Source organism: Cucumis sativus, unplaced genomic scaffold (assembly GCF_000004075.3).
Source record: "Cucumis sativus cultivar 9930 unplaced genomic scaffold, Cucumber_9930_V3 scaffold94, whole genome shotgun sequence".
NCBI lineage: Eukaryota > Viridiplantae > Streptophyta > Magnoliopsida > Cucurbitales > Cucurbitaceae > Cucumis > Cucumis sativus.
In genome coordinates this window covers 15,219-41,280 of record NW_022279583.1, presented here as the reverse complement: position 1 = coordinate 41,280, position 26,062 = coordinate 15,219, and the positions used below count along the sequence as shown (strand labels likewise).

The 26,062-nt window shown below is 30.6% G+C and overlaps 3 protein-coding genes and 1 long non-coding RNA gene across 9 annotated transcripts; 1 reads left to right on the top strand and 3 right to left on the bottom strand.

Moving 5' to 3' along the window:
- Positions 1-1,783: 1,783 nt before the first annotated feature.
- LOC116406386 lies at positions 1,784-2,799 on the bottom strand. Its single transcript, XR_004219395.1, has 2 exons — positions 2,181-2,799; positions 1,784-2,091 (listed from the first exon to the last, which is right to left on the bottom strand). It is a non-coding gene; the product is annotated as an uncharacterized LOC116406386 (long non-coding RNA).
- Positions 2,800-2,971: 172 nt separating this feature from the next.
- On the bottom strand, positions 2,972-4,456 carry LOC116406387. Its single transcript, XM_031890101.1, has 2 exons — positions 4,197-4,456; positions 2,972-3,743 (listed from the first exon to the last, which is right to left on the bottom strand). The coding sequence occupies exon 2, from the start codon at positions 3,713-3,715 to the stop codon at positions 2,972-2,974; it is 744 nt and encodes a 247-aa protein (XP_031745961.1). The 5' UTR covers positions 3,716-3,743; positions 4,197-4,456.
- Positions 4,457-10,933: 6,477 nt separating this feature from the next.
- LOC101210225 (protein LIGHT-DEPENDENT SHORT HYPOCOTYLS 10) lies at positions 10,934-17,019 on the top strand. Its single transcript, XM_011659443.2, is given in 3 exon segments — positions 10,934-11,367; positions 11,370-11,646; positions 16,647-17,019. Coding segments are annotated over 2 exon segments (573 nt in total). The 5' UTR covers positions 10,934-11,057; the 3' UTR covers positions 11,633-11,646; positions 16,647-17,019.
- A 3,256-nt stretch (positions 17,020-20,275) lies between these two features.
- Positions 20,276-24,869, bottom strand: LOC116401633 (trihelix transcription factor ASIL1-like). 6 transcript variants are annotated; one of them, XM_031890105.1, is made up of 4 exons: positions 23,417-24,869; positions 23,065-23,106; positions 22,291-22,398; positions 20,276-20,648 (listed from the first exon to the last, which is right to left on the bottom strand). In XM_031890105.1, the coding sequence occupies exons 1-3, from the start codon at positions 24,249-24,251 to the stop codon at positions 22,349-22,351; spliced, it is 927 nt and encodes a 308-aa protein (XP_031745965.1). In that variant the 5' UTR covers positions 24,252-24,869; the 3' UTR covers positions 20,276-20,648; positions 22,291-22,348. The 6 variants fall into 6 exon arrangements, with proteins under 6 accessions (XP_031745965.1, XP_031745966.1, XP_031745967.1 ...); XM_031890106.1 differs by having other exon boundaries at positions 22,291-22,340; positions 23,417-24,868; XM_031890107.1 differs by lacking the exon at positions 23,065-23,106 and having other exon boundaries at positions 23,417-24,868.
- Positions 24,870-26,062: the final 1,193 nt, after the last annotated feature.

Sequence of the window (26,062 nt, the reverse complement as noted above, 5' to 3'; positions counted from 1 at the left end):
CTTCCTAAACCGTTTAGAATGCATGTTTAGCTAGTCTACTAGGTGTTAAGGCTATAGGGTTAGCAATTGTATTAGACTTAGCAACTTTGCCTTGAAGTTTTCCATCATCTCTCACCTATCAGCACCTATCTCTCACCTTCCAAAATTTTGAGTAGAAGTCCCAATATAAGAGTGTAAACTTCCTAAACGGTTTAGAATGCATGTTTAGCTAGTCTACTAGGTGTTAAGGCTATAGGGTTAGCAATTGTATTAGACTTAGCAACTTTGCCTTGAAGTTTTCCATCATCTCTCACCTATCAGCACCTATCTCTCACCTTCCAAAATTTTGAGTAGAAGTCCCAATATAAGAGTGTAAACTTCCTAAACGGTTTAGAATGCATGTTTAGCTAGTCTACTAGGTGTTAAGGCTATAGGGTTAGCAATTGTATTAGACTTAGCAACTTTGCCTTGAAGTTTTCCATCATCTCTCACCTATCAGCACCTATCTCTCACCTTCCAAAATTTTGAGTAGAAGTCCCAATATAAGAGTGTTAACTTCCTAAACCGTTTAGAATGCATGTTTAGCTAGTCTTCTAGGTGTTAAGGCTATAGGGTTAGCAATTGTATTAGACTTAGCAACTTTGCCTTGAAGTTTTCCATCATCTCTCACCTATCAGCACCTATCTCTCACCTTCCAAAATTTTGAGTAGAAGTCCCAATATAAGAGTGTAAACTTCCTAAACGGTTTAGAATGCATGTTTAGCTAGTCTACTAGGTGTTAAGGCTATAGGGTTAGCAATTGTATTAGACTTAGCAACTTTGCCTTGAAGTTTTCCATCATCTCTCACCTATCAGCACCTATCTCTCACCTTCCAAAATTTTGAGTAGAAGTCCCAATATAAGAGTGTTAACTTCCTAAACCGTTTAGAATGCATGTTTAGCTAGTCTTCTAGGTGTTAAGGCTATAGGGTTAGCAATTGTATTAGACTTAGCAACTTTGCCTTGAAGTTTTCCATCATCTCTCACCTATCAGCACCTATCTCTCACCTTCCAAAATTTTGAGTAGAAGTCCCAATATAAGAGTGTAAACTTCCTAAACGGTTTAGAATGCATGTTTAGCTAGTCTACTAGGTGTTAAGGCTATAGGGTTAGCAATTGTATTAGACTTAGCAACTTTGCCTTGAAGTTTTCCATCATCTCTCACCTATCAGCACCTATCTCTCACCTTCCAAAATTTTGAGTAGAAGTCCCAATATAAGAGTGTAAACTTCCTAAACGGTTTAGAATGCATGTTTAGCTTGAAGATTTGAATCATTACTACTGCAGTAGCAAAAGGAGAGCAGTTATTGAGTTCTAAAGCACACAATATTATTTACTTCTCATGGATTGTTCAAACATTATTCTTTGCAGCTTTGGAGTTGTTCTAATGGAAGTACCAACATAAAAGAAGCCCATTTTCTAAGACAACTGCCAGGAAAACAACAGGAAAGCAGAATGAGATATCTAAAAGGTAATCTGAAAGAGATGGTAGATCCCAGCATATCAAAGTGGAGAACGCAGTCAAAGTGGTAAGGATCGCACTTCGCTGCACGACTAAGATTCCATCTACAAGGCCCTTCATGCAAATGGTGGTTCATATGCTTGAAGAGGCTGAACCTTGTAAAAACTAAAAGTAGCAAAAGCTTTGCATTTATTACTACTGCACACTTTAAGTAATCAGCAAGAGGCTTCAAATGCAGCAAGGGCTGAACCTTTAAGTAATCAGCAAGGGCTGAACCTTGTAAAAACTAACAGAGGCTGAACCTTGAAGATGAATGTAAAAACTAAAAGTAATCAGCAAGATTTGCATCATTAATACTGCAGTAGCAAAAGGAGAGCATTTATTGAGTTCTAAAGCACACAATATTGTCATAATAGGATTTGAAGTCTTTCTCAAAAAGCTTGAAATGCCAAAGGAGTAAATATTCTATAAACAGTTCACTGTAGGATAAAAAAAAAGAGAAGGAAAGTCTTGAAGTTGCAGAAGAAAAGTCTTCAACTTAGAATTGTCAGTGAGATGACTTTAGTGATCTTGCAAACAACACAGGACACAATTTTATAAGCATCTTCCACCTGCATTAAAAAAATGAACCTTTTTTACATCGTGATCATGCAAACAACGCAAGCACAAACCAAGCAAGTATAAAACTATTACTACGTACCAAGACGGGTACTAATCTTGTATGCTCGACTTCTGGATGTATGAAATTGGATTGGTACACGTTAATCTATTGTGGCCTGTTTCTTTACATCGACCACATTTATGCAATTTTGGTGCTTCACCGACACTTGGAATCCTCTTTTTCTTCGGTCGACCAACTCTTTTGACTACTTTCGGAGGTAAGACAGTCATATGTACATATTCTTCGGTTGTCTTCCATTCCGACTGATTCCCAACTGGGTAGACGGCCTCCGAATATGCTGCCAACAAACATTCATTAGTGTAATAGTTAGCACATAAGCTATAAACATTTATATTGCGATCCCGTGCAACAGCAATGGCATGTGCGCATGGTAGTTGCTCAGCTTGAAACTCCTTACAAGTGCACTCTTGAGTATGAAGATTTATGACCTCCTCTTTATCTAAATCTTTAACATGGAATTGGTAACAATCAATTGGGTTGACTTTCATTGTCAAAGCTCGTTCTTGTTTCTTTTGTAGAACTAACTCTGCCCATTTAGTCAATGTAGACGTCACTTTAATGCCTTCTTCTCGACGCTCCCAAAACCAACGTTGTAGCAAAGCTCGAACATGTTCAAGGAATGAAGCAATAGGCAAATCTCTAGGCTAGAACATGTTCAACGTTAATCTTAAATATATTTGAATCCTTCAATCTCATCGCTCGCAGTCTCCAACCACACTTGTTGTCAATGCATCTAACAAAGAGAACCTCTTTTGTAGACTTTTTTACTACAAACTGAAAATTTTTTTTCATTGCCAAGACACTTAATCTCATTGACAAATCTTTTTGGAAAAAAATATTTGTCCTACATCAAACTCCTCACTTGTAGAGCTTTCTTCGGACCAATCATTCATGTCTGTCTTCAACTTTTGGCTAGAAGAGCTGTAACGAACTTTAGATTTTCCTTTGCAATCTTTTGTAGGACCATCTCTATGTTGTGGGATGTCAAATGATTCACTATTCATCTCTACTGGCTCCCATGTAAAAGTCTCATCTTTCGAATCATATGACTCATATGATTCCCATATAGCCGAAGTGGTCCCTATCACGTTATCACACAAGCCAACTTCAACTTCACGAACATGGACTTCATTCTCATTTAATGTATCCATTACAATTGGAGGATGAGGGTTTAAGTTATGAGCTTGGTTGCTGCCAGATACTGAATTGTAATCTTTGCTTAACACTTTTTTGCTTTGATTACTTTTAGGCTCAAATGAGACGTATAAAGGGACCTTTAATGGATTTTCACTAAGAAGATAAAACTTCAAATCACGGTCATTGCTTAACTCAAATGTAGGAGCTTCGTGTTCCACTTTTATCTCATATATGCATCTTATCATTACGTCGAACTTTGAAGGGTCAACTTCTGCAAGGTCATATAATTCTGCCTGTAAATCTTTATGTGTTATTTCTTTACTGACAACGATGCCTTTTAACATGCCTCCTTCGTATTTTCTTCGCCTCTCATCCCACATACCACCGTAACGCACTAACATGGGAATATGTGACATCCTTAAACCACCTTATACTTTTCAATTGCTGCAAAAAATGATTTGAAGTTAGCATTTGACATATCACATAAACAAAGTTTATTAAAAAACAGTAGGTAAATACTAAATAAAACGTGCATAGTCACACCCTACATGTTTACGATCTTGACAGCTACAAAATGTTTAGGATATTGCGAGATACAAAAAACAATAGCTAAAAGTCACCCTAAATCAATTCATTTCAGATTAAACATTTCAATTTAAGAACCTGCAAGATGTCTGCGAGATGTTTGCGAGATGTCTACCAGATGTTTGCGAGATAAAATAATAATAATGATAAATTGCTAACATCATTTGAAACATCTATAAAGCAACCTTAAATCAACCCTAAATCAACTTGAAACAATAAAAAATAATATTTGATTTATACATTTAAGATGCAAAAATATATATACATATAACACAACACAATTCAGATTCGGATTTAAAAATTAAAACAAACCACAATGCGTGAGATGTTCGCCGGAGTAGATGATGAACGACACCGGAGTAAAGCGGAAAGTTGACAAACTTTTGAGAGAGGAGAAGAATCGCAAATGAGTTTTTCTTTTTTCTTTTTCCTTTACATAATCTATGAGAAGGAGGAGAAATGCTTCTTTTTTCTTTACGTAATCTATGAGACTGCAAGAGAAGGATTCTTCTTTTTTTTTCCCTTTACGTAATCTATGAGGAGAGGAGAAGAAGGCTGCGTTCGCAATTCTGTTTTTTTCTTCAGGTGAATGACATTGAAGAGAGAGAGAGAGGGGTTGGAAAAGAAGAGAAGAGCAAATGTGAATTAAAATTAAAAGAGGGTATTTTCGTCATTTCACCTCCAATTTATCCTAAATCTCAACTTTTCTACAATCAATCCTAAAACTCTATTTATACCCCATTTTTGGCCTATTTTTGTCAATTTCCCAAGTTGAATTTGAATTTGAATAGAAAGGTGATTGCATTATTGGCCCTTTAAGTTTTGCTAATTTAAAACCCACCCCAAGAGTAGGAGAGGGGAGGCGTTGTTGGGTTTTGATGGTAAAATGAAAATGGTATCCCCAAATCACGAGTTCCACAGTATTACATATCAATTATTAAAAACGCGTTTTATTATTTTTCTTTTTCTCCTTTCTCAATCATTAATTTTAGGAAAATGACATCCATCTCCACTAACTTCTCATTTCATTAATCCACACTTTCATTTCTTTAATCCACTTTTTTTCTTTTTACATTTATTCCCTTTTTTTTTCATTTTCAAATTATTAAACCTCTTCAAAGTTCTTCTTCTTCTTCTTCTTCTTCTTCTTTTTTTCAATTATTATTACAGTATTTTATTTAGTTTTCTATCACACACAACTAAAAGTTTAAGAGTCGAAATCATTTTTTTAAGGTAATTGTTTAGTGCGATCCAATTTCCAACTTGTGATGAAATGATAAATTGATAAATGGATTGACAAAGTTTTTAATTGAATTTATGAAAAGAAAAAAAAAATTAGAGATGAAAGAAATGGAGGGAGAGACATGAAGGATTATTGTATGATGAAGAGAGTAAATGAATGGTACAAGAAATGATGATGAAGATGCTGACATTTAGCTTAAAATTTTAGAACTACAAATTGAAGGTTGTCACTGTTATTATATAACTTTTATGCTCATAATAGAAATTGTTGGGAAACCCAAAAAGATGACACATAAAAACCAACAAACTCTCATTTTTCTTAAATTATATATATATAAATGTGTACATCATACCAAATACCTTTTCCAAAATTTCTATTTTTTTTAGCTAAATTATAAAAAATATCCCATTCTTAAACTTTTCACAATGGTTTAAAAATATTCTTACATTTAGTTCCGGATGAAAACGGTTAAAGTTTTGTTTCAAGAATATTCATTGACTATTAAAATGTTTTATAAATATCCTTAACGTAAAAAAAAAGAATCATTAATCCAATTTTTATACCAAAGTTTTTAGCAAAAAGAAAAAAATTAAAATTTAAAATTAAAATTACAGTTTTAAATTTTCATGGATATGTTGATATTTCTATTGATATTTTCACATTTTGTATGGATCCAATTTCCATAAAAAGGATTAATTGATATTTTCATTACATCTTTAAAAAAATTCACAAAACACAAAAAATAAACATTAATACGACACTCATTAATATAAATAACAAGCATGTTATTTATTTAAAAATAATAAATATTTATTTAATAATGTAAATTATTTTTTTGAATTTTTTTATAATTTCTTAAGAGATATTCATCCAAATCGAAATCTATGTAAAATTAAAATATAAAATATCAAAATAAAAATATCTCCTTGAAACATAATAAAACAATAATTAGTCAAACAAAAAAATCTCACACCCATAAGTCTATCGGTGATAATCAAATACATTTTTTATTTAATAAATAATTGTATGTTAATTACAATAACTATAGAAATTGGTTGTGTTCATATTGTTTTAATAGTCAAATAATAAATTTAAGACTAAGATTTTAACGATTTTAACTTAAAAATTAGATTTTTATTTTGATTGGTCAGAAAATTTGGTGTAAAATTTGAATCAATTAAAAAAAATTTTTTAACTTTCTTTCGAACGTAAGCAGTATTTATGAAATTTTTTTCAATAGTTATATTTTTAAAACAAAACTTTAACGAATTTTAAATCAATAGTAAAAGTATTTTTTAACCATTTTAAAAACACCAACTTAAAGACGTTGAATTATTTTTTATGCAAACTCTAAAGTTGAAGACATTTTTTTGTAATTCAACCTTGTTTACATGTTTTAGTTGTGGTGTTTTAACTTTTTGATATTTTGTTTTCACGGTCGAATTTTAAAAACTATGAAATAAACTATAATTTTTAACGCTTGTTAGAATCTGAAATTTTGTTATATTTTATAAACACTACTATAAATTTGGTATTTCTTGATGCACACAAATTTTGATTTCTTGAATGGTCATGACAAAGGATTATCAAAAAAAATATTTTTCTTGATACAATATTTATTTTGACGGTTATGTACGTCAAGAAAAGTCTTCTAATTATTTTTTGAAGAAATACGAAAAAAAACGTAAAAAATGTGGATTCTTGATTTTTTTGATGGTCTTAGTTTTATTGATGGTCCCCAAATGTCAATAAAACTATTTCTCCATGGACAATAAACATCAAGGATAATATATAATTTGTTGATGGGCAATGTATATCAAGTTAGTTAGATTTTCGTGATTGTAAGGCCCATCAAGGGATGAATTTTCTTGATTTCCAATGCTCATCATAAAAAAAATTAATATATTTGTTTTGAACTTTTCGATGGATTTAGAATTTCTTAATGTGTCTATGGTTTCTTGATAGACAAAGACAAAAAAAAAAAAAAAAAAAAAAAAAAAAAAAAAAAAAAAAAAACAAAACAAAACATGGCTATCAATTTTTTTTTTTAGATTTAGGATATCAAGATATCATCAAGAAAAACGATATATTGATGGACATTACCTATCAAGAATTTTATATATATAATTTTGGATTTAGGATAAGATCATGGGCAAGACACATCAAGAAAAAATTATTTTCCACGAAATTCGGGCTCTGGTCGATGGACTCAGAAAATACGATATTCATCAACAATATTCTTAAATCTTTACTACTTTTTTTTTCAATTATTACTTTTTATTCATCAATAATACAATATTAATTTTTTAAAAGTTAACTGTTGCAATTATAATTAGATTGAAATAAGAAATTTTATCAAAATTAAATTAGTTATTCTGTTCAACTCATAATTGAAAATTTATAATTTAGGATTTTTTAAAAAAATTTGTAGAAATTGTTTATAAAATTGGATTGCATTAAAAATTTGATCAAGAAAACGATTTTCTTTGATTTGATAGGTTTTTTAGTTTTATTGATGGGCAAAAAACATGAAAGTTTCCTTTCTTAATGGTATTGACCATCGAAAAAGAACTTTTGATGACATGTTTTGACCTAGTTTTTTTTGTGAGACCATATTAAGGTAGACATTTTTTTGGCGTGCTTTGCATATCAAAGAAGGCCAATCTTGTAGTAACGAAATATTTTGGTTCATTTTTTTGAAATTATTTCAAAAATATCTTTTTTATATGAATAAATTATAGAATTAGAAGATATATTTAATATTGTTGTCGTTTTCATTTTCTTTTTATCACAAAAGATACTTTATTTTTAATTTGTTGGATAATTCAAATCATAGTCAAATTAACACAACAAAAGGGATAGACAAAATAAGAATAAAAAGACCTAAATCAAACTTTGGCTTCCAACTTCAAAACTAAGCCTAATCTTTTTGTAAAAATAGTTTCTACTAAATTGTTGTAATGTATTAAACCCTCAAGTCCAAAAATTTGTTGGCTACAAGAACTAGAAAACCATCCACATATCATTGTGTGCCATAGTGCTATTACTTGTCTTTTTCTTTTTTCTTTTTTTCTTTTTGTCATATGATTTTAAAGTTATTGATTCTTTGAAATTTTTAAAAGATTTAACAAAAGAAAAAAAAAAAAAAAGGTTAATATTTACTGTTGAAAAATTAACATTCTAATTCATAACATCCTGCACTACATCTTCTTCTAATAGTGTCATGTTTTTAAGTTGATGGATATATAAAGTTAAGTTTAACAAAATATGTTCTACTTCCTCTCTTATATATTCTCAAAATCTTGATTTTTTAAGTGAGATATTACCTAATTTTTGGGATTTGTTGTTTCGTTTTTCTTGAATAGAAATTGATGATTAAATATTATCAATTAAAAATATGAAAGAGGGGATCCTATGACAAAAGGAAATGGTGTATCTTAATTAGATTAGGTAATCTTCATTAGCATCTAGTTGCTTAAATAACAATTAATATTCCATCATTAGACCAAAGCAAGGAGATGGGGAGATAAGTGTTAATGAACTTATAGGAAAAAGAGAGAGAGAGAGAGAGAAATAAAAATATATACATATAATAACAAACATCATATATGTAATGAATTCTTTTTTATCTAAATAGAGAAGGATTCCATCACAACAAAATGTCTTACATATCTATTATTCTCTTTAATTAAAATATTAAATCTAAAGTTAGACCCTAAGACCCGAATAATCAAAGGGATCAAGGTAAAATGTAAATATTATTCTTTTACCCATGGTGAAATTAAACCATATTTATTTATTTATTTATTGTCAATTTAAGTGTACGGATTTATTTGGATATTAATTTTTTATTTAGTTTAAAAAAATCCTTTTTTTTTTCTACTTAAAAACGTTTTTTTTAAGCATTCACAATGTTAATCTAATTAAATAGGCTTTATTTTCTAAGGTATGCGGAAGTATTGATATAAATAAATTGGAAGTATTGATATAAATAAATTCACCCTAATCCATTTGTTTATAATTCTTGGTTAATTAAGGCTCGTCTTTGCACTATTGTATTGTGTCTATATTGATTTTGGATTAGGGGACATTTTATAAATTTAATTTTCAAACCCACCTGTAAAGGAAAATCTAAGTCCTAATATAATTAAATTTATGTTAATTTAAAATTTTAGTCTCTATAGATCGGTTAAAGTTAGAATTTTATATGTGTGATAAGTAGTTGCAAATATAAAAATTAGATTCAAAATGTTAACATATATAGAAACATTTTAAAAAATACAAATATAATAAAATCTATGAGAGTTTATCAACGATAGAAGTCTACTATTGCTAGATCATATTACAAATATTAGTCTGTCACTCATAGACCTTAAGATTCTATTAACAGTATAAGTCTATCGTTGATAGACTTTGTTATTTTTGTAAAAAAACCTTAAGATTCTATTAACAGTATAAGTCTATCGTTGATAGACTTTGTTATTTTTGTAACTTTTTTAAATATGTTGTTATACACACTTGATTATTAAGCTTTCAATAATTACTTAAAAATATATATAATCTCTATCTAAGTAGTTGATACGGTTTGATAAAATCTTTCTATATAGTCCTCCTACTTTAGAAACTATTTATGAGAGTTCTATCAACAAGAACAAGTCCAGATATAGTTTTCTCACCAAACCAACCTAGAATTTGAACACTGCTAGCTCTTTATATTGGAATTATTCTGACCTTCATCTCACCCATTTTAAAGCCCTATCCCATTTTTGCACAATAGGGTTATGAAGCTCAAAATACATCACACCAAGGTTGTGTGAAATAAGAGTCCTACCAAGACTACTCATGATTTTATAATAAAAAGAATGAAAAAATTGGGATGAAAGAAACATTGCAATTCTAAAAGCTCCATAAATGGACATACAATCTAAATTCTAATTCTAATTTTTTTTTGATATCATAGGGACTAAATTTGCAACATAATCATTAGAACTAACCTATATGAACTTAAGTTTTTAGTCCAGTTATAATTGAATGGAAACAAATATTTTTTTACAAAAAATGGTTTACATAATGAACATGAACTCAATCCAATGATTTAGGTATATATGTTGTGAACTAAAATCTCCCATTTCTGCTTCCAAATATAGAGTTGGAACTCAACCAAAAAATAAAGAAAGAAGAAGAAAAAAAAGTGGGTTTGTCCGTAGATGATGCTTAGTAAAGAAGAAAGATTTAAGTAGGGATTATTATGAAGTTAATGTCAATGAACAGTATAATTCCCCTTTTGATTTGCAAGAAAAAAAATTAAAACTTGTGAAATAAGACTAATTACACAGACACAGACACACACACCAAATCTAACAGCTAGCCACCACCGACAGGCTCCCCACTGCCTTGAGAATTATTAGCAAAAAAATATTAAAAGAAAAATAAAATCCATTATTCCAAAATTATAATAATAACAACAATGATAAATAAATCTTGTACGTATATATCTCTATATATGATGACAGAAATACATAATTATAGTGGAATTTTCAAAAGAAATTGATGGAGAAAAAAGAAATAGAGAAAATAGAGAAAATAGAGAGATGAGGGGAAGTGGGTAAAATAATAATAATAATAATAATAAATAGGAAAGAATATAATTTTTTATTTCTTTTTTTTAAAAAACAAAAAGCACCTTCATAGGGCCCATATACTGTCCCCTCTCAGGATGGGATTTTCATCTTTCTTCTCCACTGCAATAAAACCCCATCTTTTTTTTTTTTTTTTTTTTTTTTTAACCTTCAAAATTTCCAACTTTATTAATTATTTTTCTCTTTCTTTTTTATCAATTTGTCATTTCTTGCCAATTTTGCTTAAGAATTTCTAGGCTTCCTTCTCCTATTTCTTTCTCTCTCTCTCTCGATCTGAGAATTGATCATATCATGTCAAGCGAAGGAAGAAAAGATCCGACTGAAGCCGGGTCATCGTCGAGGACGACGACGACGACGACGACGACGACGGCGGCGTTGAGTCGGTACGAATCACAAAAGCGACGTGATTGGAACACGTTCGGACAGTATCTGAAGAATCAAACGCCGGCGGTATCACTGTCGCAGTGTAACTGCAACCACGTGCTTGAATTCTTGAGGTATTTGGACCAGTTCGGAAAAACTAAGGTTCATTTACATGGCTGTGTTTTTTTCGGGCAGCCTGACCCACCTGCCCCTTGTACCTGCCCACTCCGTCAAGCATGGGAAGTCTCGACGCCCTCATCGGCCGTCTTCGAGCTGCCTATGAAGAACACGGCGGATCGCCTGAAACAAACCCTTTCGGAAATGGAGCAATTCGTGTTTATTTAAGGGAAGTTAAGGAGTGTCAAGCTAAAGCTAGAGGAATTCCGTACAAGAAAAAGAAGAGAAAAAGAACTCAATTGAAATCCAACGATGATGATATCAACAACAACAACAACAACAACACCAACTCCAACAGCAAACAACCCATCAAGCATCTCCCTTGATTCAATTTATCCTGGTAAATAAATTTCCATTTCCATTTCCATTTAATTTTCATATCTATATCTATCTATATATTTTTTTATTAAAATACCCCAATAATAATTAGCCTTTAAAATAGACTTCATTTTTACAAACCAATAATTGATTCATAACATACATACCTGGGAATAATAGTCAAATAAAAGCTCATAATATCGATTTCGAGTTAGTTGTAAGGAACAAAAGGGGGGAAATCAAATACAAAAACCCTAGAAATAACGTAATTCAAATTAAGAACAAAAACCCTAATTTTTATATAGGATATATAATCAATTTAGTAATTAAAACAAAGATTTTTTTTTTCACAAAGATCAGAAGCTACTGTATGAATTTTGGAACCGTACTCTCTCTCTCTCTCTCTCTCTCTCTCAAATCAAACAAAGGACTTTTTTTTTTTTTTTTAATTTTTATTTTTATGATTGACTTAATTAAATACTTCATTTAAATTCTCACCTTTTACTAGTTTTTGGCTCTTTTGTGATTCTGTGCGATTTTGTGCTCCCATGCATGGATGGAAATGGAATGACCATATAATATAAAAATATATACATTGATATGATATGATATATAAGTGTGTGTGTTATATATTTGCATGTGAATTTTCCTTCGTTTATATAGTGTTTTTGCTGTCTTAATTCTTCTTCACCTTAATATAATTTTATCAATTCATTCTGTTTTCTTTTCTCAGCTAAGAACTGTGCACTATTTTGTTCAATATTTCACAAACAAAACCCACCTACATTCAAAAATAAAAAAGAAAAAGAAAAGAAAAATAAAAGTTGAAATAAGTGTTCCCCTTTTTTCTGTCTCTTTGATTGATTTATGTATGAATCAATGGAACATCATGGGAACTTTGTTCCTAAATAGTGATTTCCTTTTTCTGTCTCAAAGTTTTTTTATGGCTTAACCTGCAAGTGATCCATCTGTTTTCTTTTCTTTCTACTCTCATTCCATACCAATTTTAAGTTGCTGTGGATAATTCTTTTTTCGTTATTTTACCACATATTGGGTGCAACTAAGAATTGAATCTCTACTTCTAAATTTGATATTATAAACATTATCTAGGTTGAACTATGCTTATTTTGATAGAGATTCTTCGAGATTGATAATACAAACCAAAATGACATGTCGATCTATTATTTTTAAGTTCTTTTTTAAAAAAAATTAATGAAGTCTTATTAAAGTATAAATTATAAGTATTTTTATTTTCTGTGACAAATTTGGATTTGTGTTCTTTTTTATTTTAAGTTTCTTAGGATATTCTAGTTTTCTGGTTTAGATTATAAAAGCCTTCTTAACCATTAACATAAGATTCTTCAACAGTGGAGACTTTGGGTAAAGTTCATTTAAACAGAATTAATAAGTGCATGTTGATAGAATTAAATGTTAATTATCAGATTTTTTTTTGTGTAATCTAATCTAATTAACATAATATTTAGAAATGGTTGTTGTGAGATTAAAGATTTGATTTACCTTTTTTGTTTCAGTGTTAGTTGCCTTATTGCTATTGCATTAGAAGAAGTTTCATCATTAAGATTAATGGTTGACAGATTTGTGGTCATTAATTGTTTTAGTCTATGTTTTCTAAAAATGAAAACCTTTAAATAAATAAACTCAACAACAGAAAATTTTGCTTTCAACATTTTGGACCTATTAATTGGTATGTGATCTAAAATTAGTTCTTTTCTTATTCTAATTAAGAAGTAATTGAAATAGGAAATATTAATTAGCTTGACATTATTGGATTATGAAAGCCATTAAAACTATATTTCTAGATATATATAAATCTTTAAAGCAGAAGAACTTTTAGAAAGATTGTACCGTTGGGTTTAATGTTTACAAAATTTCTTACAACTATTGTTTTCTAGGACATGGGCATATGCATCTGCCTCAACTTTTTTTTAAGGAGAAAATTCAAATTTCCTATATGTTTTAGTTGATGTCGTTATTTTTAAAAGCTTATTGATAAAAGGATAAAGGATCTCTACGATGTCATTATATTATTCACTTTGGATGATTTAAGTCTTCATGACTTTTGTTTTTTAAACTACCTAAAACACATCATGTCGATAGAGATTCTTGTTCTCGATCACTCATATATATCATATAGATCCTCTCTTTTTTTTGTCTGTCGAATGTAAGACCTTTTCTATATATCTACCTAACAATCCTCTCCTCGAACAAAGTAAGAGGCTTGAAGCTCTCTCCAAACATATCTATCCACTCCTAACAATGAGAGCTTGCTCTTTCATTCTAAAGCACAACAATTCTTAATTCTAAAGTTAATATCCAAAAGAGAACAGATAATTCCGCTTCCTCTTTTTTTAAGGTGAGTAGAAGACACCTTCGAAGAAATGAGGCTCACTAGTTTTCTCTATTCAAAATATGAAGATTTGTGTTCTAGTTCCTAGGTTTAAATCATCAACTCTAATAAAGTGACAAAAACAAGGGACTTCTACAATGGTACGATATCGTCTATTTTTAATTAGCTTAAGCCTTCTTGGATTTGGAATCATTAAAAAACATCATATTGATGGAATTTATTGTTCTAAATTATATATAATTAATCTCTTCTTTTTTTAAGCATGGTAGATCTTTTGTTTGTACTCCTACCCATCTTGTTAAGGGACAATGACTCTCCACTATCTTCACAATGATATAACATATATGTCCACTTTAGACATAAGCTCGCATGACTTTATCTATCCAATGGCCATTAATTAAGTCTCTTCCCTCAAATGATCATCTATCCCTCTAATTCGATACTTATCTAGGTCAACTCCTAAATGTTTGCTAGAGCACACAACATAATCAATAGAGCTTGTTTCCTTTAGGCATAAGCCAATATGGTTTTAGTTTTGGTTTTCATCCAGAAGAGCTAATAAGAATTCATATTGTTTGTCATGCATGTATATATATATATATCCCCAATAATTCTCCTTGGCTCTAGTCACTATATGGAACTCTAGTTGCTTTATCATATTCATTTTTGTATCTAAAACTCTATCTAAACTCAAATAATTAAAACACTTTTACCATTAATAAGAGGTTAAAGAGATTCAGATTCTTCCACCTGAAAAAGTATGTCAAACAAAATAAAGTTCTATTTTAACTTCTTTAATTAGACGAGAGGAATTTAAATCCAAGAAAGATCATAGACGAAGTTATATGGAACCCAACCTCATGGAGAAGTTATATTTGATTTATGGATAACGTGCTTATATTTGAAGTTTATTTAGTTGGTACTTTTTTTACATTTTAAATTTTATTAGGCCTTGAAACCTAACATAAATAGAAGTGAAATTTTAATTGGTAGAATAATCTAAATTTTTTTCTTAGATTTCAAAGAGTAGAATAAACTTTATTTCTAAATGTTTTTATTTTAATTTGGATTTCTTAGACCGTACAATACCTTATTATTGTTTGAAATTTTGCATTATTTAATAAATAAATAAACTAATATTTATTCTATAAAAGTATAATATAATTTACAACAATGACATTTAAATTTCTATCCCTATAATTTGTGGTATACATGATAAATTTTACAATAATTACATTTGTTGTAGGATCTTTTGTTTCGTTTTGTTTTTGTTTTTGCTTTTCCTTTTGTGTTTTTCTTTAAGGAAACTCAATTTATCTTCTAGCTAGGGGATGCAATTACTCTTTTTTCTAACATCAATCTCTTATTAATCTATCAATTTCAATATAGTTCAAAATCAATTATAAAATGGATATTTTGTAGACTAAAAGATTGAAGTTTAAATTTGTCTCCCACATTTTTCTAGTTAAAAGAATTTTCTTATTAATTTGGAATCAATTTAACTCAATAATATAGACATTATGTAATAAAAATAAAGGTTTTGAATCTGTTTACCAACCCTTTATTGTTCTCAACAATTATAGCAAATATAGGAAAAGCTTTGTATTTCTTTCATTGTGGAGTAGTGTGAGGAGTTTAGGTAGCTAGATTATCCCTTTTTTTTCTAAGAAAATAGAAAAGCATTAGCAGACTCAGGTATATATATAACAAGAAAAAATGTGTAGCAAAACTATTAACATGCTTTATTTATCAAGACACAAGTAGAAGATCGAGATCAGGAGGTGTAGTTGATCACTAGCACCCTTGTCAACTCTTAAATTCATACAAAATAAAACTTCATTGTCACCAAAAATAGTTGGTAAAGCAAAGAGAGAGAGAGGGAGAGATCAGAGGAAAAGCTTCCAATGTAAAGCCATGGAAGATAACTCATTAACTCTACTGAAAAGAAAACTCACCCAATCAAAATTTTAGCAGAAGTTTGAAAGAGAGTAAGGGAAAACTGAGTTATTGGTAAAAGTCTTAAACCAATCAAATGAATTAATTTGTTAAAGCATCATTGTTAGGTTAATATATTAAAAAGATCACATTTATATATACATATATCCTTATTTTAGCTTCAGTTTTTCAATCTATAGTAAGAAGTTAAACTAATAAAATAAGAGATCTTAATTAAAATTTAAGCTTCCATGATAATATTTCCCTTTCATTTCTTATAATAAATATACTTTATAGGTTGGATGTCATATTAATTATTAACATTCTAAAACTATAAGATTAGATCAGAGTGCTAAAACATAGATTTAAGTATTATATCTACACCCTAAAACCTACCCATTCAAAGTGTTCATGCTGTTATTTAACCATCACTACTTCAATTTTTTTTTTTTTTTAATTTTATTCACCCAAATATTCATTTTTCTATACTTTATCATTTCCAAAATTCAAATATTTATCCAACGAAAACTAAAGAAAGCTTGATCTACTTCCAAATCTCTCTAAACTTTAGTTTCTTGATATATATTTTGTTAGGGTTTTTTTTTTTTTCTAGAATAGAAATATAAAGAATATTGCTTATTTATCAAACAATACTATATTACATTACTTGCAAGAATCTAATTATTAAAAGAAAACATTTGATTGTTTTGAATTTTCAGGGCAAGAAAGCAACTGATCAAGAGTGTATAAATATGGAACGAGTTGAAGGGTTTTTTTTCTATATGATAAATTAAAATACTTATGTTATTGTAGAGTTAATTATATATAAAGAAATAGAGAATTTGAATAAAAAAAATTAAATTAGCATATAGTAATGTAGCAAAAGGTAGCCTTAGCAAGCAATGTGTTTGCTCCCATTTTAGTTAATTTAGAAAAAGAAAAGAAAAAAAAAAAAAGAGTCCCCCAACTTGTAGGTTCACTTTTTAATTATTCCATATTAGAAGGTCACAAACCAAGGTACTATACATTGTCAGTTTTACCCTTCACATTTAAGAAGAAATTTGTCATTTCAATTCTCCATTTTTCATAAAATGTCATCTTCTACATTTTTCTTTTCTTCTTTTATACATCATTTTAATTAATAATTATATTCATTGTTGATGCTATATATGCTATTTTGTATTTCATCATTCTTAATTGCTTCTTTTTACTGTATTATTTAGGTTTTAAAATACTTTATTTTTTTTAACCGTACTTTTAAAATAGTCGTTTTATCACGACAACTTGGTTCATATATATACCTTTTGAAATTACCATTTTGGATCTCCAAAGTTTAGCCTAATTCAATTTCAAATAGAAATTATTTTTTAAAACAAATAATCAAAATAATGGTTAGTTGAATCAAAGTAGATAGTTTAAAAGTATAGGATATAGAGTTGTATTAAATTAACATGTACTATATAATTAAGTAGGCGCAATTTTTCTAAGATCATTGCATTGATTGTATGTTATCGGAATTCAAATATCAATAATTAAACATATTTGTATGATATGTAGTAATATTATGTTTGACAACCACTTAAAATGTATCCTAATGCATGCACATCTTTTTAAAACGTCAATTCAACTTATTATCTATGTTCATAAATATAATATGTACAATTGTTAGACGACTACAACTAGCTTTATAATTTATAGCCTTGCTGGATTTATTGATTTTAGTTTGAATCTTAACACTTGAAGAATAATTACAGAAATAAAAAATTTACTAAACAACGTTTACAAATATACCTTAATGAAAAAAAATACAAAGTATAGAAAAATTATATATTTTATTAATATTCATTAACTATCATTTGATTGACCAATTTTAAAATTTTATTATATTTTATAAATAGTTTCAATAGTTTTACGACTCTACCTACCATCATTTTTCCATACTCGAGATATACATTTCCAATATTTATTTAAATTGAAATCTAATTATGTGAATTTGATACTAAAACTCCGTTTTTATCCTTTTCTTTTTACTTATTTTTATTCTATTCAAAAATCATATATGTTCATATAATATATGTATATATTGATTTTTTTTACCTGATTTATTTTTTTAAAATGTGGATATTTATCGTAGTTTCTAATTAATTTTAATTTCTTTTCGTCGTATAGAGTTTTAGTCTTTTGACATTGATTTTAACAACAATCACAATGTGGGAGGGGTTACAAGTACACTAAAATCTTGACTATATTGACACATCTTTTGTACCTACAACACCAAAATATGATTTTTTTCAAAAAAAGGAGTAGAAAAAGTAAATGAGGTGGGAGGGAAGCGAAACAAAGGGTCATATTAATTGGCTTAATGTTTGTTCTCGAGTGATGTTGTAACTTATTTAATCTTTTTTTAAAGGGGTGTTTGGCCCTAACCGGTGTCTAGAGTAGAATGGGCTATAATGTAATCTGCAATGTTTAGATCTCCGAGTACGATAATACTTGAAATTCATGATTATTACAACTCACACTTTAACTACAATAAAAACTATTTAAACTTTCACGGGATGTAATTTAAAGTGTTGACTTACCTAATAAAAATCATAGTCAATGGGTTTCAATATTTAGTATTTAGGTAGCAAATTATTTTAGTTTCGATTATAATTGTTTGTGTTTGTCGTATAAAACTATTTTTGTTTGAGTAAGAAATAGTAAATAATGTAACAAATAAGAAAAATAGATGACAAGGAAAAAATAGCCAATATTAATGTGAAATAGTAAATAATGTAGCAAATAAAATTTTACTATATTTAATCGTATATTATAAATAGTTGTACTTATACACACTTAATAATGATCAACAATAATACAATTGATCAAACGTCGGATCATTATCTATCATATATACTATTTCATAACTATTATCTTTCTTTATTTATTATCCAAACTAAAATAGTTTACATCTAAAAATGTATTATTATTGAGACTATCTATTGTATAACTCACAAATTGTGATTAGAATAACAAATTCAACGCACACAAACATTTTAACTTTTAGTTTTAACGCTGCTCATTTAGCTTAGTTATATTGTGTCATGACTTAAGTTAATAAGGATGACTCGTAGCCTTTTACACGGGGCCGTCTCTAAGTGTAGAGGGTATTGTTCAAATAAACTTAGATTTAAGAATAGTTCAACAATTATTGTGATATATAGTATATGTCATTCCGATCCTAACATTTTCATAATTAAAATTTTTATATTCATATTCTCATGAAATGTTGAATGATATAAATTAAAGAACAAACTAAAAAGAAATAAGATCGTAAATTTAGAGACATAATAGAAATCATTTACAACATAAGAGTGTATTAGTCTTTTCATTTAAACATTAATGAGTAGTGGTTTGTAAATTAGATCATGTTTGCCTTCTAGTTTCTTATAACACTAATCCCTTTAGTTCTGATAATTTATTTGAAACGCAAAGTATATTTTTTAAATAATTTAAAAATCTCTTTAGAACAAGTTTTAAAATGGAATGATAAATTATATTTTATTTTGAAATGTAAAAATAAAATATATTAAAAATTTACTGTCAGGATAAGAACGCAGTACAAAATTCATAAATATTTGGTGAAAATTTTAATGGAAATGGAAGATGAAAGGCAGTGATAAGGTAAATGATGAATGGGGTTAGTGAAGAAGAAGAAAGTAGGCTACAAGGTTTGGCCCTTTCTACACTACACATAATTCCAAAACCAAAATAATTTATAAAATTCCTAACTTCTCAATTAAATTAATAAATCTATCATCATTTTTCCTTTGGATATCTCTTATCGTATCTTTCATAAAATGACATTCATAACTCCAAACTTAAATATTATTTAGAAATTACCTCCCTAAACCCCACTTTTCAATTCAATAATTAATCATTTCTATTCTTTTCTTTTTTAAGTACGATCAAAGGGTTTGAGAGAAAAAAAAAACTTACATTAACAAATAAACTCTTTTCAGGTTGGCACATTTGCTGAGATTTTAATTATTCAAAATGTCGAGAAACTTTATCCCCCAAACACCAATATTATATTCATCCTTTAAGAGGTACATTCCTTTCTACGACACACGAATTCATTAGTATAAATAAATGATATGCCCTTGTAAACATCTACATTTTAAATAAATGTTACGTCTTTATAAGCATATTGAACAAAGACTACATTTCTTGTAGTTCTAGGCAAAACACGTCATGCAAATGTGTAACTAAAAGCAAAAACAAACAAGCAAACCTTGTAGACGATAGATTATCACATTTTTCACTTTGTCCATTCGAACAAGAGCACTCACAATTACACCACATGAAAAGAAAAGTAACATTGGTTCAAGATTAACTTCCCGGAACCAAATCTTTAAAATTTAAGATATTTAAAGAAGCTGAATTACACCACGAGAATTCTTAGTAGTAGAAGATTAGAAAAAGAAAAGAAAAGATTCGTCATAAATTAGCTTTCACATCTAAAAGTTGATATTACAGCAGTTTCCCTAACTTCCCTACAAGTAGTGGGGAAGAGGGGTTGGTCTTGGCTAACTTCACAAAATTAAATTCCAACTCATTTATGATATTTAAAATTAGAAGTGTTCATCATCTCCTCCACAATATCAGCAGCTTCCATTTGTATGTACCTTATATCAAGTTTTTATGTCATTCCTTCTCACACAGCTACCTCTACATATCTGCATCAGAAAAAGAACTGTCTTTCTAAGTGCATCCGAAAAAGAACTCTTTCTAAGTGCTTCAGAAAAGGAATTGTCTTTCTAAGTTTCATGAACATTTGATTTCAAACAGTGCATTACAAAGCGTTAATTCACCATTAGCCCATGAATGCATCGAACAATTTGTTAGGTACTTAAGCATTTTGGAGAAACACAAATGAGGGGAAAAGGCATTTCATACTACCTTGGTTCCTCAAACCATTCAATTGAGAGGAAAAAGAAGGAAAGAAGGGCATATACAACTGTAGACAATATTATAACTATAAATGTCTTCTGTCCCTTTGAAGACTGATTACGAACGGTCATGTTTAGCCATCTTTGATATCAGTCCACAAGAACATAGGGCAAAGTATTAATGAAAGGCAGTTTCTGGAAATATGACTAGCAAAGTTGACAGGAGAAGAGGTTTTCAAGAAACATATCCCTAGACATTATAGATTCTCGTAAATGTCAATCTTATACTCTTTTAAGAACTTGAAATATGTAAGTTTAAACCAATGTAGACCAATGTAGACCACGAGACAAGATTAGAGTAGGACTGAGTATGGCAATCATTAATGAAACAGAGAGCTGGTTTCATAATCTTCAGAGTAAACTAACTGATATAATAACCCTGATGAAGGAATCATGCACTAAATACGAATGACATCAGTTAGAGCCACCCCCAATGCCATTAATCCATAGGAAGACAAATGCACTTCAAATCTTTCCTCAAGCTTTCCGCCTAGAGGCTTGCGTCAAAGACCTTGGAGATTTTCTCCCCAAACATAGTCATCCTAGAAGCGACATTTAAACTTGAGAACAAATTTTCTAATCATGGGAGAAAAGAGCCAAATAAAAAAAGGAATCAAATAACTAAAATAGCCTTAAGAGATAGTCCAGTAATCTAAGCTCAAAATATCATTGTGCAGATTTCCAAATCAAAAATCTTCAAGCCTCCCCTTGGTCATGGGAGACACCTCAACAGGGAAAGTAAAGCTTAAGTTCAGCCAAACATTTCAAAAAACGGATGTAGTGTCTTACTGCTAGTGCTACTATCTAATGACTAATAGCAGTTTGCCCATATAAAATAAAGCAGAACTTGGCTTCACATGGCCCAGTTTCTGAGACTTAGGAATAGTGGTATACTCCAATGTTCTTAAAACCATGAAAACACTGTTCCAAGGCACACATTCTGTTTGAAACATGGAAAGGAAGAAAAACCTGTGAGAGACTATCCAGAATTATTGAAACAAGTGTATATTAAATACCATATTCTGGCTATGAGGTATCGGAAATGTATAATTCTAATTCTCAAGAAACAATTGGGGGTTCACACGCAATTGGAATTTATTTTTATTTGTAATTGCCAGTTATGTAAAACCCTTTTGATTCGTGGTTTTTTCCTCCACAACAAACATAGAAACCTATGAGCGTATCTTATTCATGCTATTAAGCTATACAACAATTACACACAAACTTAACACACTTCTTCTACCATCTCTACGCTCTGATTCTTCCTACCATTCAAATTTTCAATGCTCACGGATGACACACGTGTTCTTATAAAAAATTTTAAAAAGAAAGGAAAAAAGAGATGATACATATGTCAAAATACGATCACCTCAAACCTGAAGAATTGCAATACTTCTCCTCTTTAATGTGTAGAACAACCTATCAAGTCAGGAATCAGGAACCTTATCGTCTCCAAGAAAAGTGATTGCATGATAAGCTATTATTCAAAATGATCACTAATTACCAGACTATAAATGAGACATAATTACGTGTAAATTTGACCATAGTTCCCAGAAAATTCTTTGTGCCTTATTTGTGCCCAAATCATGGTTTTCTCTTTTCTAAAAGAAATGGTTGAATTCTCAGTCAAAAACCAAACAAAAAAGTTTTTAAAACTACTTTTCTTTCTCTTGTTTAGTTTTAAAATCTTTGCTTGGTTTTCTAAAACATTGATAGTGAAACAAAAAAACAAAGGCATAGGTAGGTTATATAAGCTTTAGTTGTCCAAGCAAAATTCTAAATCTTCAAAATCTCTAGAGCCTTCACATATTTCTCTAAATAATTACAAGTTGGTCATATAGCAATGCAATATAACCAAGGGCGTACCACTTAACCACAACCTATATCCAAATATAACCTCTCTATATTGTAGTTACATATAGCAGCAGCAGCAGTAAAAGTAATGAATCATTTCGTGGGTCCATTTGTAAGTCAGTAAACAAGAAAACTGCAAGGCATTGATTGCATACAGCCAAATTGTATCCAACCACAAAGAAAGATGAAGATTGATTTTAGTTTTAGTAATTTATAAATTGCTATATATCTAAATAACCCTAATTTTGGACTCAAGAAAATTACAAAGATACGGTAAATGGTTTTAAACCTTTCATCGTGTTTAGAATGTAGACTTCATCTGGAGGATTCCCTAGAAAGAAAAAGAACATAAAAAGTTCACTAATATTTCTAATAGAAGATTGTAACAAGACCACTCCATGTTAAATTAGTTGTTTATTTCAAAGTTGTAAAAAATTTTGGGAAATCATTCTATTCCATAAATATCAAAAACCACAATATCCTAGCAAACAATCAGACCAGATAAATCTGCCATAACAATCGGCACAGAAGACACTCAAAATAAAATGTTTGAAGCTGTAAGAGATCGAACTTTCACTTCATGCTAAACGCAAAAGGCAATTTCAATGGAAAAAGAGAGGAGAAAGTTTCCTCATCCTTACCACTGGGAGTTGATTTCTTCCCTCGCTTAATCCTCTCAAGCTGAACCTGGGTCTCCATGAACATATGCATCCTCTGCAGCTCCAAATCCTTAGCAAATTGCATCCTCTGCTTCTCCAATTCCACCATTTGTCGCACTTTCTCAGCCTCCACTCTTTCATACACCTCCCCAAACCTTTTAATCGCTCTTGCCAACCTACTCATACCCTCCCCTTCCGCCTCTTCATCGTCGCTCACTCTCTCCTCCTCCTCCTCCTCTTCCTCTTCATCCTCCTCCTCCTCCGACAATGCAACCGCAGCAGCAGCAGCCGCCATAGCCGAGTAATTCCTCCGAAAAGACACATGATCCATGGCAGCAGCAGACCGCTTTTGAGAGACAGCGACAACAGCAGAAGAAGCAGCAGCGGAAGGAGGAGGCGTCTTACGGAAGGGCAAAGGAAGAGCCAAAGGAGGAGAAGAGGGTTTCTTCATAGAAACAGTAGGACCAATGAGTTCATCAAGACGAGCATAAAAAGGCCAAGAGGAAACAAAATTCCCATGGGAAGCAGAAACCCTAGCCCTCTCGGTCTTATACTTCTTCTTAACGGTATCGATCCGGTTCTTGCACTGAACATCGGTGCGATGGGTCTTCTTGGTAAGACCGTGGAGAGAGTTAACAGAATCGGCAACGTCTTGCCAGTCCTTCTGACGGAGATTTCCACGATTAAGGTCGAGAAAACGGCGACCCCAAGCGTCGATGAGAGTGGAAGTAGCGTCCTCGCTCCAACAATCCTCACGAATAGGAAGTTGGCGAGAGTTAGCAGAGGAAGGGGTGAGGGAATCGGTTAGATCACCCATGAGAAATGGGAAGAGAAAGAGAAGAGAAAGAGAGAAGAAGAAGATGGGGGAGGATAAAAGAAAAAGGGAGCGTCGGCGAGTGAAGCGGTCGAGGCGATGATATCGCCGGGGATGGGATAGGGGATGGGGATAGGGATAGGGAACCGAAAAGGTAGCGGGCCGGAACCGGAAGGAGAGAGGAGGGGGGGGTGGGGGGTTGGGTCATGATGGTTTGGTTAGAGTGTCGGAAGGGGCTCGGATTCGGCTACGGCTTCGGCCAAATTCGGTGAAGAGAGGGAGGGGGGGTGTGGGGTCGCTGACTAGGGAAAGAGTGCGGCGTGGGTAGCCAGAGGGGGGAATTTGCACAAACGGAGAGGGTTCACGTGGGGATGGTTTGGCCGGTTACTCATGAATTTCAAACCACGTGGGATCTCATGATGGGAAGGCGCGTGGCCGGCCGTTGACGATAGTTTTATTTGTATATCCGCATTTTGGCTTTTATTTTGGGTTATGTTAGATCGTCCGTTTTGTGGTCCGGTGGATGCCCTCTCTCTCTCTCTCTCTCTCTCTCTCTTTATTTTTCTTAACGGAAACCATTTTGAAGGGTCAGCGCCAATTGCTTTTTTCTTTTTTAATTCTCTATCTCATTTCGTTTATTACCTAAATATTGAATATAAACCTTTGTTTAATAATAACCATAAATTGGTTTTTTTGGATCTTCTTGTAAAGCATCTTATTTTGATTCTCCACCTCGCCTTCTTTCATTTTTGTTTCTTCTCAATAAACAAATATAATATACAATCCTACTTTGGCCATTGCTTATATGTGACATCTTATTTTTTTTCAACGGAAAAATAGTATACAACGGTTCTATTTTTCTTTTCCAATTACATGTTAGGACTTCAAAGATTTCAACAACCCCTCTTTTGCTTCTCCTTACACCTATCTCAATTATCTTAACTACTAGTTCCTTATAAATAGTTGTTTACAATTATCTCAATCTAAAATATTTTTCATTATAGAATGTAAGTTTAAATAGGGTTGAGTATCAATCGGTCAAAATAAATCAACTATGGTCAATTTAGTAAATATTCAAACTGATCTCAATCATGAAGTATAGGAAAACCGAAGGTTGATCATTGCTAATACATATTTTCGTGCACTTGTAGTTGTTGATTCAATTTCGTTTTGATCGAAGAGTTTCATATTATCGTGTCTTGAGGATTACATGATTATAGCTTTCGTTACTAATAAATAATATGTGAAATTTGCTTCTACGTTAATCCATTTAAAGCAATAAATTAGGATGGGTTTCAAATTAACATGAATCAACTTAAAATTGAATCACGTGAATATTTAGTTGAGCACTTAAAAATTAGCTATTCAACCTAACTGATTCACGTGAATATTTAGTTAAGCACTTAAAAATTAGCTATTCAACCTAACTTAACCTAGAACTTAATGCAATTGATACAAAACAAAATTTGCATGTTTCTCATCCATTTAATTCGTATTGATTAGTTGATTAGAACAAGTCAAGTTTTTGTTTTATGAGAGACATACAATAGAATAAATTAAAATGAAATTTTGCTCTAACTATATAGTTAGCGAAATTTAATTTAATTTTTTCTCTAAAATAGTTTAAAATAGTTGTCAAACAAGTCTATTTGTAAAAAAAAAAAAAAAGAAACAAAACAAAAGACATTATCAAGCTGGCCTTAAAGTGCTTGATCTAGACCAGTTTTGCCACTTAGACTAGTTCAGAAACATAAATTATTTGGTTCGAAGTTAGGCGATGAAATCCATCGGAACAATCACTATAAATAAATACA